Source organism: Staurois parvus, unplaced genomic scaffold, assembly GCF_062004578.1.
Source record: "Staurois parvus isolate SC_StPar_1 unplaced genomic scaffold, SC_StPar_1.0 ptg000943l, whole genome shotgun sequence".
NCBI lineage: Eukaryota > Metazoa > Chordata > Amphibia > Anura > Ranidae > Staurois > Staurois parvus.
In genome coordinates, this window is record NW_028318739.1 from 102580 (window position 1) to 121600 (window position 19021).

A 19021-nucleotide genomic window follows, 5' to 3' on the forward strand; every position below is an offset into this window, starting at 1 on the left:
GTAGTGGGGGTGGAGGGGACCTTGTCCGGACAATGTTAGCGGGGCCGGGTACACTGCCGGAACGAATTTCGGTGCTTTTGGGGGCCCCAGCACTGCGCATGACACTGCGGCTGTCCTTTGGCCTGGCCCCACCCCCTTCTCGCTGAGTGGCGCCTCCCCTGACCAATCTGCGCCTCCCCCAGAGTGGGGCCGGCCAATGGGCGCGGTGAGGGGGCGGGTGCTGCCGCTATAGTCGGTGTCCGGTGCGGGCAGAGAGGAGATGGAGATCGGAGGGGGATGACACGGAGGGGAGGATGAGGCTCCGGAGCGACCATCGTACGATCTACTATGATCCGCTATGTGCGACATTTCATCGCCGTCATCTTCGCCGTGTGCGCCCCTCCCCGGGCTCAAGGTGAGACCGACTGACCGGAGCTGCCTGTCCTACCAACTACTGCCTGCTACACTGGGGAGGACTACCCTCCACCCCCGCCCGACTGTCCCCCCAAACTGACCTGACCCCAAAGTGTCCCCGATCCCCCCCTCCTCCTCATCTCTCTCTGACCCCTGTCTATATCCCAATACTCCACTGCACCCCTTCCGTCTGCCCTCTAATACCCCAGTACCCCCTTCCTATCTGTACTCCAACCCCCCATAAATTATTGCTGCTGTCTGCCCTAATACCCCAGTACCCTCTTCCTCTCCTCTATTACCCCAGTAGCCCCTTCACTGTCTGTACTGTAGTACCCCCCCTTCCTGTCTGAACCTAGTATCTTAGCACACCCCCCTGTCTGTCCTCTAATACCTCTGACCCCCTTCACACCGTTGACTCCTAACACCCCATTATTCCCTCCTCTCTGCCCCCTCCTTCCCATTTGTCCTCTAATACCCCAGTACCCCCTTCATGTCTGGCCATAACCCAGTACTCCTTCCCTCACATGTCTGGATCCAACCACCTCTCTCTTCCCTCCATTTTCTGTCTTCTAATACCCAAATACTCCCCCCTGTCTTCTCTAATACCCCAGTACCCCTTCCTCCTGTCTGCCCTCTAATCCTCCAGCATCCCCTCCCTCTGCTGTCTGTCCTCTAATACCCCAGTACCCCCTTCCTTCTGTCTGCCCTATAATCCTCCAGCATCCCCTCCCTCTGCTGTCTGTCCTCTAATACCCCAGTACCTCCTCCTGTCTGCCCTCTAATCCTCCAGAATCCTCCCCTCTGCTGTCTGTCCTGTAATACCCCAGTACCTCCTCCTGACTGCCCTCTAATCCTCCAGCATCCCCTCCCTCTGCTGTCAGTCCTCTAATACCCCATTACCCCCTTCCTCCTGACTGCCCTCTAATCCTCCAGAATCCTCCCCTCTGCTGTCTGTCCTCTAATACCCCAGTACCTCCTCCTGTCTGTCCTCTAATCCTCCAGAATCCTCCCCTCAGCTGTCTGTCCTCTAATACCCCAGTACCTCCTCCTGTCTGCCCTCTAATCCTCCAGCATCCCCTCCCTCTGCTGTCTGTCCTCTAATACCCCAGTACCCCCTTCCTCCTGTCTGCCCTCTAATCCTCCAGCATACCCTCCCTCTGCTGTCAGTTCTCTAATACTCCGGTACCTCTTCCTGTCTGCCCTATAATCCTCCAGCATCTCCTCCCTCTGCTGTCTGTCCTCTAATACCCCACTACCTCCTCCTGTCTGCCCTTTTCAGCTACCTAGAACTCCTCTCCTGCTTCCTGACCTTCCACTCCATCCCTCATTTCCAATACCCCAGTACCCCCATTACTCCTGTCCACCCTCCCATGTCTGTACTCAACCCCCCCCCCCCCAATCTATTTTCTGACTTTTAATACCCCAGTGTTTTAATACTCCTGTCTGCCCGAATACCCCCCAGTACTCCCTGCAATACCCCAGAACTCCCCTTCCTCCTGTCTGCCCTTTTAGGCCCCAGTATCTCCCTCCCCCTTTTTGCTTTGTAATACCCATGTACCCCCTCCTGTCTGCCCCATTCAGTTACATAGAACTCCTCTCCTTCTCCCTGACCTGCCACCCCCATCCTTCACCTCTTCTGTACTTATACCCCAAAATCTACCCCTCGCTGTCCTGCCACTAATTGCAACTTGCAATGGGATTTTCTCATTGGTCATTTGATGGGGCAGTAGGATTGTTTCTCCCTTAACTGGATGGGGCAGTAGAATTCTCTCTCCTCACTATATGGGGCAATAGGATTATCTCTGTTTATTGGCTGGGAAAGTAGTATCATCTGTCTGATCATTGGCTTGGGCAGTAGGATTATCTCTCCTTATTGGATGGGGCAATAGGATCATCTCTCTTTATTGGATGGGGCAATAGGATCATCTCTCTTTATTGGCTTATCTCATTGACCATTAGATGGGGCAGTAGGATTGTCTTTCTTCTTTGGTTGGGACAATAGGATGACCTTTTCTCATTGCTTGGGGCAGTTGGGTTATCTCTCCCATCACTAATTGGGGGGAGTAGGAATATATCTCCTTATTGGATTATCTCTTTGACCATTAGATAGGGCAGTAAGGTTATCTCTGTGATCGCTGGTTGGAACAGTTGGGTTATCTCTGCGATTGCTGGTTGGGACAGTCGGGTTATCTCTCTGATCGCTGGTTGGGACAGTCGGGTTTTCGCTCCGTTCGCAGGCTGGGACAGTCGGGTTATCTCTGCGATCGCTGGTTGGGACAGTCGGGTTATCTCCGATCGCTGGCTGAGACAGTCGGGTTATCTCGCCGATCGCTGGTTGGGACAGTCGGGTTATCTCGCCGATCGCTGGCTGGGACAGTCGGGTTATCTCTCCGATCGCTGGCTGGGACAGTCGGGTTATCTCTCCGATCGCTGGCTGGGACAGTCGGGTTATCTCTCCGATCGCTGGTTGGGACAGTCGGGTTATCTCTCCGATCGCTGGCTGGGACAGTCGGGTTATGTCTCCGACGGCTGGTTGGGACACTAGGGTTATGTCTCCGACGGCTGGTTGGGACACTAGGGTTATGTCTCCGACGGCTGGTTGGGACACTAGGGTTATCTCTCTGATGGCTGGTTGGGACACTAGGGTTATCTCTCTGGTGGCTGGTTGGGACACTAAGGTTAGCTCTCTGATGGCTGGTTGGGACACTAGGGTTAGCTCTCTGATGGCTGGTTGGGACACTAGGGTTAGCTCTCTGATGGCTGGTTGGGACACTAGGGTTAGCTCTCTGATGGCTGGTTGGGACACTAGGGTTAGCTCTCTGATCTCCGGTTGGGACACTAGGGTTAGCTCTCTGATCGCTGGTTGGGATACTAGGGTTATCGCTATGATGGCTGGTTGGGACACTAGGGTTATCGCTATGATGGCTGGTTGGGACACTAGGGTTATCACTCTGATCGCTGGTTGGGACGCTAGGGTTATCACTCTGATTGCTGGTTGGGACGCTAGGGTTATCTCTGATCGCTGGTTGGGACACTAGGGTTAGCTCTCTGATGGCTGGTTGGGACACTAGGGTTAGCTCTCTGATGGCTGGTTGGGACACTAGGGTTAGCTCTCTGATGGCTGGTTGGGACACTAGGGTTAGCTCTCTGATGGCTGGTTGGGACACTAGGGTTAGCTCTCTGATGGCTGGTTGGGACACTAGGGTTAGCTCTCTGATGGCTGGTTGGGACACTAGGGTTAGCTCTCTGATGGCTGGTTGGGACACTAGGGTTAGCTCTCTGATGGCTGGTTGGGACACTAGGGTTAGCTCTCTGATGACTGGTTCGCACACTAGGGTTAGCTCTCCGATGGCTGGTTCGGACACTAGGGTTAGCTCTCTGATGGCTGGTTGGGATACTAGGGTTATGTCTCCGATGGCTGGATGGGACACCAGGGTTATCTCTCTGATGGTTGGTTGGGACACCAGGGTTATCTCTCTGATGGTTGGTTGGGACACCAGGGTTATCTCTCTGATGGTTGGTTGGGACACTAGGGTTATCTCTCTGATGGCTGGTTGGGACACTAGGGTTATCTCTGATGGCTGGTTGGGACACTAGAGTTATCTCTGATTGCTGGTTGGGACACTAGGGTTTGCTCTCTGATCTCTGGTTGGGACACTAGGGTTATCGCTCTGATCGCTGGTTGGGAAACTAAGGTTAGCTCTCTGATCGTTGGTTGGGACACTAGGGTTGGCTCTCTGATCGTTGGTTGGGACACTAGGGTTAGCTCTCTGATCGCCGGTTGGGATACTAGGGTTATCGCTCTGATGGCTGGTTGGGACACTAGGTTTAGCTCTCTGATTTTTGGTTGGAACACTAGGGTTAGCTCTCTGATCGCTGGTTAGGACACTAGGGTTAGCTCTCTGATCGTTGGATGGGACACTAGGGTTATCCCTCTGTTCGCTAGTTAGATTAGATTATGTCCATATAGGTTTCCTGGGTACTTAGAGGTGCCACACACTCTTGTGGGATGTTGTCCGTTGCAGGACATCCCATGTCCAGGTGTTGGCACTTCCTAACTTGCAGCAGCTGTTGGCATTAGCAGCACCGCAGTGGAGTCTGTCTTGGCATCATAGTTGTGTGCAGGCTAGGCCTTGGCAGAGGCACAGAGAGGGCAGAGCAGGGACACAGAGTAAATGAGGTCACTTTATCTGTGATTTCCAGGAGGAGAAATGTCCCTTTATGCTCTGTGACCCCGCCATGTCCTCTCCTGCACTCCTGTGTCTGACATCCTAGATATTTGATGGAGTGTGACGGGCGATGAGGAAAGGGTTAATGGATGGCTGCTGCAGACTGATGGTGAGCTGAGTGTCCATGCAGCAGGGATGGTGAAGGACTCTGACCAGGAGGGCTGTGGGGTGCTGACAGGCTCCACGTTTTTATCTTGCCACATCTCATTAGTGTGAGTCAGTGTCACAAGTCGTGTAGAGGTGCAAGAGGGAGATGACGGTCGGAGCGCGGAGGCTCTGGATGATGTCATCTGTAATTCATGAATTCATTGCCATGTGACAGGCAGCTTGTCCCGGGTGGTTTTGGGTGGAGTTCTGAAAGGATAAACCGATATTGCAGAGTGTATGATGAATCTATTCATTACAGGGGGATCCGGTCATGTCACTAGATGTGTGTCAACGAAAGTTGTCATGACTGGCTTGCTGAGGAGACATCACCTGGAAGCAGCGTGTATTCCTGGGAACCTTCTGGAGCTTAACCCTTCCTCTGCCAGCTCCTCTGCGCCTCTCACCAGGCTGCAGTAGTCTGTTGTGTTTCCAGCAGCAAAGGGGTTAATTCATCTTGTGCTCTGATTTAAAGGCCGCTGATTGATGACAGCTTGAAGTTTCCACCAGTAATTGCAGAAATGATCTTTGATGAGCGTGGGATCCCTCTCCTCTCAGTCCTCCGGGCACAGAGACTGTAGTCTGCAGGAAGAGGGGAATACAATTTGTCTGCACTATTGGCAGAGCTGAGAGGAAATGACATTTTCCTGCTGGGGAATTCAGTGATTGGTGGAGCTGCTCACTTTGCCATCACTGATGTGTGATGCGTGGGGGAAGGGGCTTACCACAAATGAATGTTCTGCTCCATATGTTAGGACAAGGCTGATGTGATCCATCTGTGCAGGTAGTGCGATGTCCCCTTTTTACTGCACTGACTGACTGGCGGAAGAATTGTGTGATTGTCCCCCAGAGATGGAGATGGCTCCTGGAACTTTCAATTTCTTTCCATGTGATGCTGAGCAGAGTACATTGTAGTTAATGTGCAGAGTCTGGGATCCCTCCAGATCTCAGGAGACAGCCACAAGGAACAGGACAGAATGGGCACACCATGCATGCATCTGCACAGGAGCCCTCTGGATTTAGGGGCCCAGATACACAAAATGCAGGTTGGTTGGATGCTGGGACCTCACCTGTGGTCTCCTCATTCCCTGAATATTCATTTCCTGCCATGTTGGCACTGAGACATGCGGAACACTTCTCCCACTTCCTGTGGACGCTCTGGGCAGGAAGTGAAGTATGTTCGCTGCCTGACTCCAGTTATATTTCATGGTGGAGATCCTAGCACACAAAGCACTCCTAACTTGCATCTGTTTATATACAAAGAGTACTTGTTTGTACTAAGGCATTGAATGGGGTGGGGAGGGGGGGGGGGTAAGGGGGCACGTTATTCTCACACAGGGACCCTTTGCTGCCTCCATCTTCTCTGAATGACATCATTCCACTGACCAGGAGAACTAAAGGAAAAGTATAACCAAAGCATTTAATTCTGCACTTCTGTGACCTGGGTTCAGCTGACAGTGGGCTAAAGTCAGCTGTTGGCTGACCTCACAGAGCCAGTCCAGGCTCTGCAGGGATTCAGACAATAATGTTGAGATCCACCCAGATGCCAGCTGCTCCTGGCCCTTGCACAGCTTGGCTCTCCAATGAGCGGTGGAGGGATAGAGTGGATACTGACAATTACTGTTCTCTGCTCACTGAAGACTGAGAGCCGAGCGTTCAGTGGCCTTTGATCGCTCGGTTCTCAGTCTTAGAGGCGATAGGAGACAGATGCAACATTGGACCGATGCTGCATCCATCTAGGTGAGTATGAATGTTTGTTTTTCTGAAAACCCACACTTCTCTCTTAAAGTAGAACTATAGGTAAAACCTTTTTTCATTTTGGATAGAATAAGGGAGGGTTATAACCTCTGTCAGTTTTTTTTCCCCCATCTGTGTCCTATTGTGGAGATTTCCCTTCACTTCCTGTCCCATAGCCAAAACAGGAAGTGAGAGGAAATCCCTGCAAATAAGGGAATCCCTTTGGGCCCCCCAGGTCACCAGAATTATTGTCCCCATTGGGAGATTTCCCTTTTATTACTGTTCTGGGGACAACCCAAAATGTGGGATTTTCTTTTACTTTCAATGATAATGGTAAACTGGATAAACAGAGAGGCTGAAGCTCCCCAACTGGGGCACAGACAACAATAAAAACCTGACAGGGGTTATAATCAATCTCTACTCTGTCCGAAGCTAAAAGAAAACATTTTGCCTTTATTTATACTTTAAGTTTGCCATGCACTGGTAGAATTATGTTCAATATTCTTTCCTAATATAAGAATGTTTGTTTGATTTTCTAATTGTGGGTTAAATTCGCGTTTGTTTTTGCCCGCATTAATAAGAAAATTCAAAGCAGCAGAATGATAAATTGTTTCCCTACACATTTCCAATAGTGAATGCAGTTTTTGTTTGGGAAGGTCTATTCATTCTGGCTGTAGATGACACTAAACAGACTCTCCACCCAGAAATCTTTGTGTCTCGTAGATGCTGTAGAATTAAAGCACCTAGCCATATCTTTTCAAGGGTTCCACGTTGAGTTTCACATCTGCAACTGCGTCTATGGGGTGCTCCACCTGTATGTGAAATATCATTTTTGGATTTCTCCAGGCAGACTGTCCATCCTCTCCATGGCTGCATACGTCATGTTATGGTCACTGGGTCTAGGATGGCATGATGTCTGCTTCATAGTCAATGCTCTGCTCCCATCCTCCATTCACAAAGTACCATGCTTTCCCCTATACCCAGGTATGGGAGTAGATACAGTAATAACGTGCCACCAGTTCTATCTGGGATGAAAACTGAAAAGCTTTGTTACGTTACTTTTTAGCATAGTGCCCTGTGGGATATTGGGATCCATGACATTCTGTATATGGTGAGCACTGCATTGTGGAATATCAGGTGCCATGGCATTCTGTATGTGATGAACATTGCATCGTGAGATATCAGGTGCCATGACATCATGTGTATGATGAACATTGCATTATGGGATATCAGGTGCCTTGACATCATGTGTATGATGAACATTGCATTGTGAGATATCAGGTGCTATGACATCATGTGTATGATGAACATTGCATTATGGGATATCAGGTGCCATGACATCATGTGTATGATGAGCATTGCATTGTGGGATATCAGGTGCCATGACATCCTGTGTATGATGCACACTGCATTGTGTGATATTGGAAGCCCTGTCATCCTTTGTACAAGGGGCACTGTATTGTGAGATACTGGGTGCCATGACGTCTTCTGTAATAAGACTCCTCACCTCTCAGACTTGAGAATTCCCTAAATTCAACTCTGCACCATTCAGTCCCAGGAATCCTCTAGCTGGCCCTCTATCTCTCTCGGGCCTGGAAATGACCAAGATGGGACCATGAATCTGTCATGCCGAGAATCTTATAGATGGGACTTCTCAGGCCATGGAATGCTCTGAATGAGACTCCACACTTCTCTGCAGTTCAGGATATCATAGCTGGTTAAGTCCTGGGATCCACCTCCTGCTCAGGTTACTGGCTGATTTTCTGCAGTTTTCTATAAACTGTGAAAGATAGAACTAGCAGTGTTTCCACTTCTGCCTCTGTCAGTGACCCTGTAATTGATGCCATGCCACATGTGTCTTGCCTGTGGTCTGTGTTATTTTGTCTCATCTCTGTTGTCCGTAAACTTCTGCAGGTTACACAATATTTCATTGCTGTCATGTCTGCCACCGATTAGTTTCTCTTTTTTTCTCCAAGATATTATAAGATTCCATTATCAGTTGATAAGGAGGACGTCGGGCACCTGCACAGCATCCTTGTTTGCCCTCCCATGCCCACCAGCACTGGGGTCACATAAGCTGAGTGAAAGAAAGAGATCCTGAGGGAGAAAAGAAACATTGTTATACTAATCAGTACCAGTGTGCAAAGGTGTGTTTGCTATGTAAGAATAAATCACCTCTGGCGTTGGGTGTCTTTAAGTATGTGGATGTGGCTGCCTTATATAAAACGAATAGTTTTTAACATTTTTAGGATGGGCTGCCTCGAGATTGTGCAAATAGGGTGCTTTGACTGAAAAAAGCTGCTCTAGACTCCCCTACCGCCTACCCTCTACACTCTTTCCACAAACCCTCCATACTTTCCTTCGGCAAACCCTCTTCACTCTCCTTCGGCAGACCCTCCCAACCCCTTCCTAGGCTTCTCACAAGTCAATGCTCTGCTTCTGATTCCAAACTTCTTCCTAATCCGCAGTGTTTGAAGTTCTCCCCACAGAGGGAAGTGTTCATCTCATGATATTCTCCACTAACTCTGTTCTCAGGCTCCACTCTGTATGCAGGAGGTAAAATTCCTAATCCCTCAACCTTGTGTAACCTCCATCTCTGTTCTAAGCGTTGTCTTGTTAGATAGCCCAGAGTTCACTTCTGGCCAGCCTGTGTAACTTCTTTATTGCTGGTTATCTGCAATGCAAGCTCCTGTGATCAGATATTATCTCCTATATTTTTGTATTTTATAAAGTGTATCCCTCTCTCAATTAAGAGCACGATGTGTCATTTCTGTCCGCTGCCTCATTCCTCTATTGCCATGAATCACTTCTGACAAGTCTTCTTGACACCAAGAGAAAAATGGTGACCAGAGGGAGCTCCAGCAGATTGACAGCCTGTTTTTCTCTGTTTGATTTGTAGAGGGGGGAGGCGTCTTTTCACTCCCTTTTTCTTTTTCTGACAACTTAGACAAGCTTTATAAATTAAGCACTTTGAACAGATGTAGAGAAGAGATGACTGCAGATAAACAGGTACAACTTATGCAGGAGGATTTGTTTAATCTCTGTATCACTTGAGGTCAGTCACTTCACTGGGTAAATGTAAGGGTTTACAACCACTTTACATTTTAGATGGAGTGAGTAAGAATTGAAACCTCTCTGGAGTTTTGAAGCTTCCAATGTCCCCACTTGTGAGGTTTTCCTACATTTCTGTCCCCATCTCCCCAATTGAGGTGAACATTCTCAACTTTGACCTTTGTCAGTAGAACAAGTGTTCACACTGAAAGATTTCCCTTCATATCCAGATCTGGTGACAGCCATATTTTGTATACTTGCCCACTTTCTCTCCTACAAGAACAATTTATAGAAGATAGATTTAGCTGAGACACAGTCCATGTATTGACAGGTGTAGAGACAAATCTTTCCTACGTGGAGCAACTAAACTTTCATATTGCTGTATTTAATGTCCAAAACCAGCCAAAATGTTTTTTAATTATGAATTGAGTGGTGAGTAACAAGGAAGATGTTCTATTACATCCTATTGGTGACAAGAATCTTTTTAGCAGGGTCACAGACATAAACCAAAGCACAATTTCAGGAAAGTGGTAAATGGTTAGAACATTTTATTTCCTTCCACCATCTTGTACGGGTGACAACTGCACCTCCTATTTCTTGTACAGGAGTCACAGAGACAGGATGTGAGGTGAAATCTCTACAATGATGTCACAGAAAAAATACCTGACAGAAATTTTACTCTTGTTGATGCAATACAAACTGAAAACCGTATTTTAGCTGGAATTGGGCTTTTTTTGCCAATCTGTGTTTACCTGTGATCCTTCTCCTTCCATGCAATACCCAATCCTTAGCATTCCATGTCACCACTGATCCTCCGCCTTCCATACCATAACCAATCTTCAGCCTTCAGTGTCCCCTCCAATTGTCAGCCTTCCACAGCACCTCTGATCTCCACCTTCCAAGTCACATCCAATCCTCAGCCTTCCATGTCACCTCTGATCTCCACCTTCCATATCATATCCAATCCTCAGCCTTCCATGTCACCTCTGATCTCCACCTTCCATGTCACATCCAATCCTCAGCCTTCCCTGTCACCTCTGATCTCCACCTTCCATGTCATATCCAATCCTCAGCCTTCCCTGTCACCTCTGATCTCCACCTTCCATGTCACATCCAATCCTCAGCCTTCCATGTCACCTCTGATCTCCACCTTCCATGTCCAGCTTGTATAACCTGCAGGGCAGTCATGTGAGTAGCAATAACATTTATGTACCTAATCCTTGTGTTAATTAGGATTTCTGGAGAATTTAGCATTTTACAACTCTCCACTTAAAATTCTGATCTCAAGTCGTAGTAAACAAGTTTGACTAGCAAGAAGGAGTGTTTGTTGCCAAGTGGCAGCTATAGCTCACACAACGGCCCACACAGACGCCCACTCACGCGTGTGTATTGATACGAAACATCTTGTAACTTCTTCTAGCAGGGTATCACTTTCCATGGCGGGGCCAGGAACGCAGCCAGAAGGGATCCCTGTCATCAAATCATTGTTTTGACAATGCTAACTCTTTTTTTTTTTTTTTTTTTTCTTTTGATAAAGTATGCTAATGAACCAAAGTAAAGCTGAATTGTCTTCCAACTGAACTCTTGTTTCTCCTGGCATGTACAAGAAAGTTTCTTCTAATAAACTGTCTTGGAAACACTGGGTAGGCCTCCAGTTAATGAGTGAAGTGTCTGATCAGGGGCAGATTGGACGGTGAGTGGTTGACATAGTTTGGTGACATATAGAGGTCATCTATGTGCAAAGTGCACAGAGACCATGACTAAGGATCTCTATTATTTCAATCAGAACTCCACTCATTAAAACCTGTTGGTGAACTTGCCTAATAGCATGTTCTGTCCCCTGCTGTTCTCTTTTTCCCTTAACAGAGCCTGCAGATTTCAGCTACTTTGTGTAACTGAATGAAGGAGATGGACAAGGACTGAGCATCTTATGGAACTGCATTGTATAGAATTGCAGCGTTGTTTTCTGAAGCTTCTAGAAGTAGAACATTGTCAGGCTTCTTTTCCTGGCTTTGCCAAAAACATTACAGATCCTAAGAGTGTAAGAAGCACAGGTCCCTGCACTCCTTCCCAATATTCAGAATAAAGGTTGAAAGACTTTCATTTATTTCAGTTGTTTTTAATACTTCATTTAGACAATACTTGTTTACCTAGCTCTGCAGATGATTGGATGTCTTCCACAAATATCTACTAATGTGATTAATAATTTCCTGGTGAAGGGTGGCTGTAAGAGCCGTGCATGTATAAAGGCAAGTTCTCTTTGAGAAGAGTAGACGCACATGCTGAATCTAGTGAGATGAGGAATGTCACACTTAGAAGGTGGCAGGGAGATGTGATCACAGCTGTATGTAGGCCATGTCATATATTAACAGGCGCCCGTAGTGTGAGCTGTGTGTGCGGCACTTATCTCATATTGGAGCCACAGTAATTCCTGCCATAAGCCCCAACATACACCTCACATGCCTGAGTCAGATACTTGGCTTCAGCACCACAGACAGCTCCTGCCATTGACACACATCTCAAAGACTTGCCCTGCTGGTCTCATAAATGTCTAGAAGGCACTGTAAGGTTTATCTACTAAACCTGGAGAGTGCAAAATCAGGCTCACGTCTGCATAGAAACTGATCAGATTCTAAGTTTTATTACCAAAGCTTAATTGAACAAGCTGAGGTTAGAAGCTGATTGGCTACCGTGCACCAGATTCTGAGTGAATCAGTTTAATAAATCTACCCCTGTGTATCCCTGAGGTGGTAAGGTATCTCTGTCCTGTGTCAGAGGGGATCAGCTATCTGTCTGTGTTGGAGGGGATCAGCTATCTGTATGTGTCGGAGGATATCAGGTATCTCTGTGTCGGAGGATATCAGGTATCTCTGTGTCGGAGGATATCAGGTATGTCTGTGTCGGATGATATCAGGTATGTCTGTGTCGGAGGATATCAGGTATCTCTGTGTCGGAGGATATCAGGTATCTCTGTCTGTGTCGGAGGATATCGGGTATCTCTGTCTGTGTCGGAGGATATCGGGTATCTCTGTCTGTGTCGGAGGATATCGGGTATCTCTGTCTGTGTCGGAGGATATCGGGTATCTCTGTCTGTGTCGGAGGATATCGGGTATCTCTGTCTGTGTCGGAGGATATCGGGTATCTCTGTCTGTGTCGGAGGATATCGGGTATCTCTGTCTGTGTCGGAGGATATCGGGTATCTCTGTCTGTGTCGGAGGATATCGGGTATCTCTGTCTGTGTCGGAGGATATCGGGTATCTCTGTCTGTGTCGGAGGGGATCAGATCTCGCGATCTGTGTCGGAGGGGATCGGATCTCGTGATCTGTGTCGGAGGGGATCGGATCTCGCGATCTGTGTCGGAGGGGATCGGATCTCGCGATCTGTGTCGGAGGGGATCGGATCTCGCGATCTGTGTCGGAGGGGATCGGATCTCGCGATCTGTGTCGGAGGGGATCGGATCTCGCGATCTGTGTCGGAGGGGATCGGATCTCGCGATCTGTGTCGGAGGGGATCGGATCTCGCGATCTGTGTCGGAGGGGATCGGATCTCGCGATCTGTGTCGGAGGGGATCGGATCTCGCGATCTGTGTCGGAGGGGATCGGATCTCGCGATCTGTGTCGGAGGGGATCGGATCTCGCGATCTGTGTCGGAGGGGATCGGATCTCGCGATCTGTGTCGGAGGGGATCGGATCTCGCGATCTGTGTCGGAGGGGATCGGATCTCGCGATCTGTGTCGGAGGGGATCGGATCTCGCGATCTGTGTCGGAGGGCATCGGATCTCGCGATCTGTGTCGGAGGGGATCCGGATCTCGCTCCCTGTGTCGGAGGGGATCCGGATCTCGCTCCCTGTGTCGGAGGGGATCCGGATCTCGCTCCCTGTGTCGGAGGGGATCCGGATCTCGCTCCCTGTGTCGGAGGGGATCCGGATCTCGCTCCCTGTGTTGGAGGGGATCCGGATCTCGCTCCCTGTGTCGGAGGGGATCCGGATCTCGCTCCCTGTGTCGGAGGGGATCCGGATCTCGCTCCCTGTGTCGGAGGGGATCCGGATCTCGCTCCCTGTGTCGGAGGGGATCCGGATCTCGCTCCCTGTGTCGGAGGGGATCCGGATCTCGCTCCCTGTGTCGGAGGGGATCCGGATCTCGCTCCCTGTGTCGGAGGGGATCCGGATCTCGCTCCCTGTGTCGGAGGGATTTGGGTTTCACGGTCTGTGTCGGAGGGGGATCAGTTATCGCGGTCTTTGTCGGAGGGAGATCAGTTATCGCGGTGTGCGTCGAGGGGTGACAGGTATCGCGGTGTGCGTCAGCGGGGGATCAGGTATCGCGGTCTGTGTCAGCGGGGGGGATCAGGTAACACTGTTGGTGTAAGAGTTGCTGATAAATGGGAACTGTGTAATGTCAGGGGATGATGTCTGTATTAGAGGTGACCAGGTGAAGCTGTAAGGCTTGTAGGTGATCAGGTGACACTGTTGGTGTCAGAAGTGATTAGATAACATTCAAGTAATGGGTTCTCGTATATGTGTGGATTTTGTGTCTGGTGTTTACATTTTTTTGGGTTGATTGGGTGGCTTTGTTACCCTTGCAGGTGATCCAGTAGCAAGGCTTATGTCAAGTTATCCAATAGCATTGTCATTCTCTGAGGTGGCCTGGTATTGCTGTTGGTCTTGTTGGTGATTCAGTTAAGATGTTGGCCTCAAAGGTAATGGGTTCTTATACTGTATATGTGTGGATTTTGTGTCTTTCTCTGACATGAAATTTTCACCACGTCAGTAACAACCCATGCAATCCATACATACAAAGACACCAAAACAAATAGGTTCAGAAATTAAGTTATGTGTAATAAAATGGAATGACACGGGGAAAAAGTGTTGAACACATTAACTGAAACGTAATACTTTGTACAAAATCCTTTGTTGGTAATGACAGCTTCAAGATGCCTCCTGTATGGAGAAACTAGTCACATGCATTGCTCATATGTGATTTTGGACCATTCTCAACACAACAGTCCTCAAATCTTAACGGTTCCGTGGGCTTCTTCTATGAATTCTGATCTTTAGTTCTTTCCATAGATTTTCTTTTGGATTCAAGTCAGGTGATTGCTTGGTCATTCTAGCAGCTTTATTTTCTCTTTGATATCAATTGAGAGTTTCCTTGGCTTTGTGTTTGGGATCATTGTCTTTCTAAAATATCTCCCCTCGTTTCATCTTCATCATCCTGGTAGATGGCAGCAGATTTTTATCAAATATGTCTCGGTAAATTTTTTCATTTGTCGTTCCTTCGGTGATATGACGTTTGCCAGTACTGTATGCTGAAAAACAGCCCCACGCCATGATGTTCCCACCTCCCAAACTTCACTGTTCGTGAAGTTGGGGTTATATGCAGTGCCATTTGACCTCCAAACATGGTGTGTATTATGGCATCCAAAGAGTTACATTTTGGTCTCATCTGACCAGACTATATTCTCCCAGTATTTCACAGGCTTGTATAAATGTTGTGCAGCAAACTTTAAACGTGCTTCAGCATGCTTTTTCTTCAGCAATGGAGTCTTGCATGGTGAGCATGCATACTGGCCATGGCAGTTGAGTGCATTACTTATTGTTCTCTTTGAAGCAATTGTACCTGCTAATTCCAGGTCTTTCTGAAGCTCTCCACAAGTGGTCCTTGGCCCTTGGACAACTCTTCTGATAATTCTTTTCACTCCTCTGTCAGAAATCTTGTGAGGAGCACCTGGTCGTGGCTGGTTTATGGTGAAATGATGTTCTTTCCACTTCTGGATTATGGCCCCAACAGTGCTCACTGGAACATTCAGGAGTTTAGAAATCCTTCTGTAACCAATGCCATCCATATGTTTTGTAACAATAAGGTTACAATGGTCTTGAGAGAGCTCTTTGCTTTTGCCCATCATGAGATGTTTCTTGTGTGACACCTTGGTAATGAGACACCTTTTTTTTTTTTTTATAGGCCATCATTTGAGACTGAACCAGATGATATTAATTTGCACTGACAAGGGGCAGGATTGTTTTCTAATTGCTGACAGATTTCAGCTGGTGTTTTGGCTTTTCATGCCTTTTTTTCACCTCCCTTTTTTTTCATGTGTTCAATACTTTTTCCCTGTGTCATTTCATGTTGTTAGACATAACTTCATTTCTGAACTTATTTGTTTTTTTTTTTTTGCATGTATGGATTGCATGGATTGTTACCGACATGGTGAAAATTGCATGACAATAGCACCTTTAGAAATATATTTACCTAGAAAAATGGTGAAGTGTTCAATACTTGTTTTACCCGCTGTAATCCTTGTACAACGTATTGGGGGTGGGGGCAGGACGTTCTCTTATCACTGCAGATACAGCTTTGTATAATGATGTAACTCCATATACATCATTGTGCAGTGTATGGAAGGGGCAGGATACCCCTTCCTATCACTGAAAACTCAGTTCTGTACAATGCATGGGGGGGCATAGAACACCCCTTCTCATCACTGCAAATACATTGCTGTATGTGTAAGGGGGGGGGGGGCGAACCTGACCACCTTATCAGTGCTGATCCTCATCTCTGTGTAATGTTTGAGGGAGGTGGGAACAGGTTACTCCCTTCTTATCACTTACTCTGTACATTGTATGAGGGGAAGGATTTCCCCTTCTTGTCACTGTAGATAGCAGATACAGCTCTGTACAATGTATTGGAGGGGGGGGGGGACAGGACACCCATTACATCTTCTGTATAATGTATGGGAGGACAGGGCACCCCTCTTTTCTCCTCTGTATAATGTATGGGAGGACAGGGCACCCCTCTTTTCTCCTCTGTATAATGTTTTGGAGGACAGGGCACCCCTCTTTTCTCCTCTGTATAATGTATGGGAGGACAGGGCACCCCTCTTTTCTGCTCTGTATAATGTATGGGAGGACTGAGTACCCCTCTTTTCTCCTCTGTATAATGTATGGGAGTGGAGGGCACCCCACTTTTCTGTTCTGTATAATGTACGGGAGGACTGGGCACCCCTTCTTCTTCCCTGTACAATGTATGGGAGGACAAGACACCTCCTCTTTTGCTCTGTATAATGTATGGGAGGATTGGACACCCCCTTATCTGCTCTGTGCAATGTATGGGAGGGGGCAGGACATCTCCTTATCTGCTCTGGACAATGTATGGGAGGACCGGACACCCCCTTCTCCTCTCTGTGCAATGTAAGGGAGGACCGGACACCCCCTTCTCTCTGTACAATGTATGGGCGGACTGGACACCCCCTTCTCTCTGTACAATGTATGGGCGGACCGGACACCCCCTTCTCTCTGTACAATGTATGGGAGGACCGGACACCCCCTTCTCCTCTCTGTGCAATGTATGGGAGGACCGGACACCCCCTTCTCTCTGTACAATGTATGGGAGGACCGGACACCCCCTTCTCCTCTCTGTGCAATGTATGGGAGGACCGGACACCCCCTTCTCTCTGTACAATGTATGGGAGGACCGGACACCCCCTTCTCCTCTCTGTGCAATGTATGGGAGGACCGGACACCCCCTTCTCTCTGTACAATGTATGGGAGGACCGGGCAGCCCTTTCTCTGTTCTGTACAATGTATGGGGGGGGGGGTGCAGGACACCCCCATCTCTGCTCTATACAATGTATGAGAGGAGCGGACCCCCCATCTTTGCTCTATACAGTGTATGAGAGGACTGGACACCCCCCCCCCTTCTGTATACAATGCATGAGAGGAGCGGACCCCATCTCTGCTGTATACAATGTATGAGAGGAGCGGACCCCCATCTTTGCTCTATACAATGTATGAGAGGAGCGGACCCCCATCTTTGCTCTATACAATGTATGAGAGGAGCGGACCCCCCCCCCTTCTGCTGTATACTATGTATGAGAGAACCTGACCCCCCCCCTTCGCTCTATACTATGTATGAGAGGACCTGACCCCCCCCCCCCTTCGCTCTATACTATGTATGAGAGAACCTGACCCCCCCCCCCCTTCGCTCTATACTATGTATGGGAGGACCGGACACCCCCTTCTCCTCTCTGTGCAATGTATGGGAGGAACGGACACCCCTTTCTATTTTCTGTACAATGTATGGGAGGACCGGACACCCCCTTCTCTCTGTACAATGTATGGGAGGACCGGACACCCCCTTCTCTCTGTACAATGTATGGGCGGACCGGACACCCCCTTCTCTCTGTACAATGTATGGGAGGACCGGACACCCCCTTCTCTCTGTACAATGTATGGGCGGACCGGACACCCCCTTCTCTCTGTACAATGTATGGGAGGACCGGACACCCCCTTCTCTCTGTACAATGTATGGGAGGACCGGGCAGCCCTTTCTCTGTTCTGTACAATGTATAGGGGGGGGGTGCAGGACACCCCCATCTCTGCTATATACAATGTATGAGAGGAGCGGACCCCCCATCTTTGCTCTATACAGTGTATGAGAGGACTGGACACCCCCCCCCCCCTTCTGTATACAATGCATGAGAGGAACGGACCCCATCTCTGCTGTATACAATGTATGAGAGGAGCAGACCCCCATCTTTGCTCTATACAATGTATGAGAGGAGCGGACCCCCCCCCCCTTCTGCTGTATACTATGTATGAGAGGAGCGGACCCCCCCTTCTGCTGTATACTATGTATGAGAGGACCTGACCCCCCCTTCGCTCTATACTATGTATGAGAGGACCTGACCCCCCTCCGCTCTATACTATGTATGAGAGAACCTGACCCCCCCCCCCCCTTCGCTCTATACTATGTATGAGAGGACCGGACCCCCCCCCCCTTCGCTCTATACTATGTATGAGAGGACCTGACCCCCCCCTTCGCTCTATACTATGTATGAGATGACCTGACCCCCCCCCCCCCCCCTTCGCTCTATACTATGTATGAGAGGACCTGACCCGCCCCTCACTCTATACTATGTATGAGATGACCGGACCCCCCTCCTCTGTATGGAAGGCACATCACAGAGCTGTCCTCTCGGGGTGTGGATATGTCAGTGCTTGTCACTCGGGGTCACCACCGTCTCCTCCATCACTGACTTTCTCCTGTGTGTCAGAAATATCCACTGATATCACTCCCCAGAGTTGGTGATGTCACCGGCAGCCAATCAGGTTGCTGGCAGAAAACGCTTGCTGCAGTCTCGTAGCTGAGTCCATGTAACCCCTTCCCTGCTGGAAAGAATCCTGTGCATGTTCAGCCATCCTTCTCCTTCTAGAGCCCCCTTCCCCCACCCCATGTTCCTGCGTGACCGGTGACATCACCGAGGAAACGTGACCCAGCAACAGAATCCGCGCGACTCCTTCCTTCCCGCAGAGCATTGCAAGGAAGCATCTGCAGAGCATCTCCACCATTCATTTATCAGACAAATTAGACGATGAGATGCAGATGTATTGCAGATCTTGTAGTGTGTGGCCCCCTGCGCCTGATGTCCGGGCTGGAGGTCTCCCATTCCAAATCAGGTGATCTTTTCACTGA

The 19021-nt window shown here is 48.8% G+C and overlaps 1 protein-coding gene across 5 annotated transcripts in view; it reads left to right on the top strand.

Annotated features, from left to right (window-relative positions):
• Window positions 1–260: 260 nt before the first annotated feature.
• The window catches only part of LOC149441807 (protein turtle homolog B-like), an 89780-nt gene continuing 71019 nt past the window's right edge, over window positions 261–19021 (top strand). For 2 of the 5 annotated variants that reach the window (XR_016307293.1, XM_089656865.1), the window contains exon 1: window positions 18864–19005. Coding sequence is in view for 4 of the 5 variants with exons in the window: in XM_089656865.1 (XP_089512991.1) it covers window positions 18921–19005 (85 nt within the window). In the remaining variant the exon portion in view is untranslated. Of the gene's footprint in view, window positions 395–18862; window positions 19006–19021 lie in introns of those variants that run through there. The other 3 variants (XM_089656867.1, XM_089656868.1, XM_089656866.1) reach the window with 3 other exon arrangements.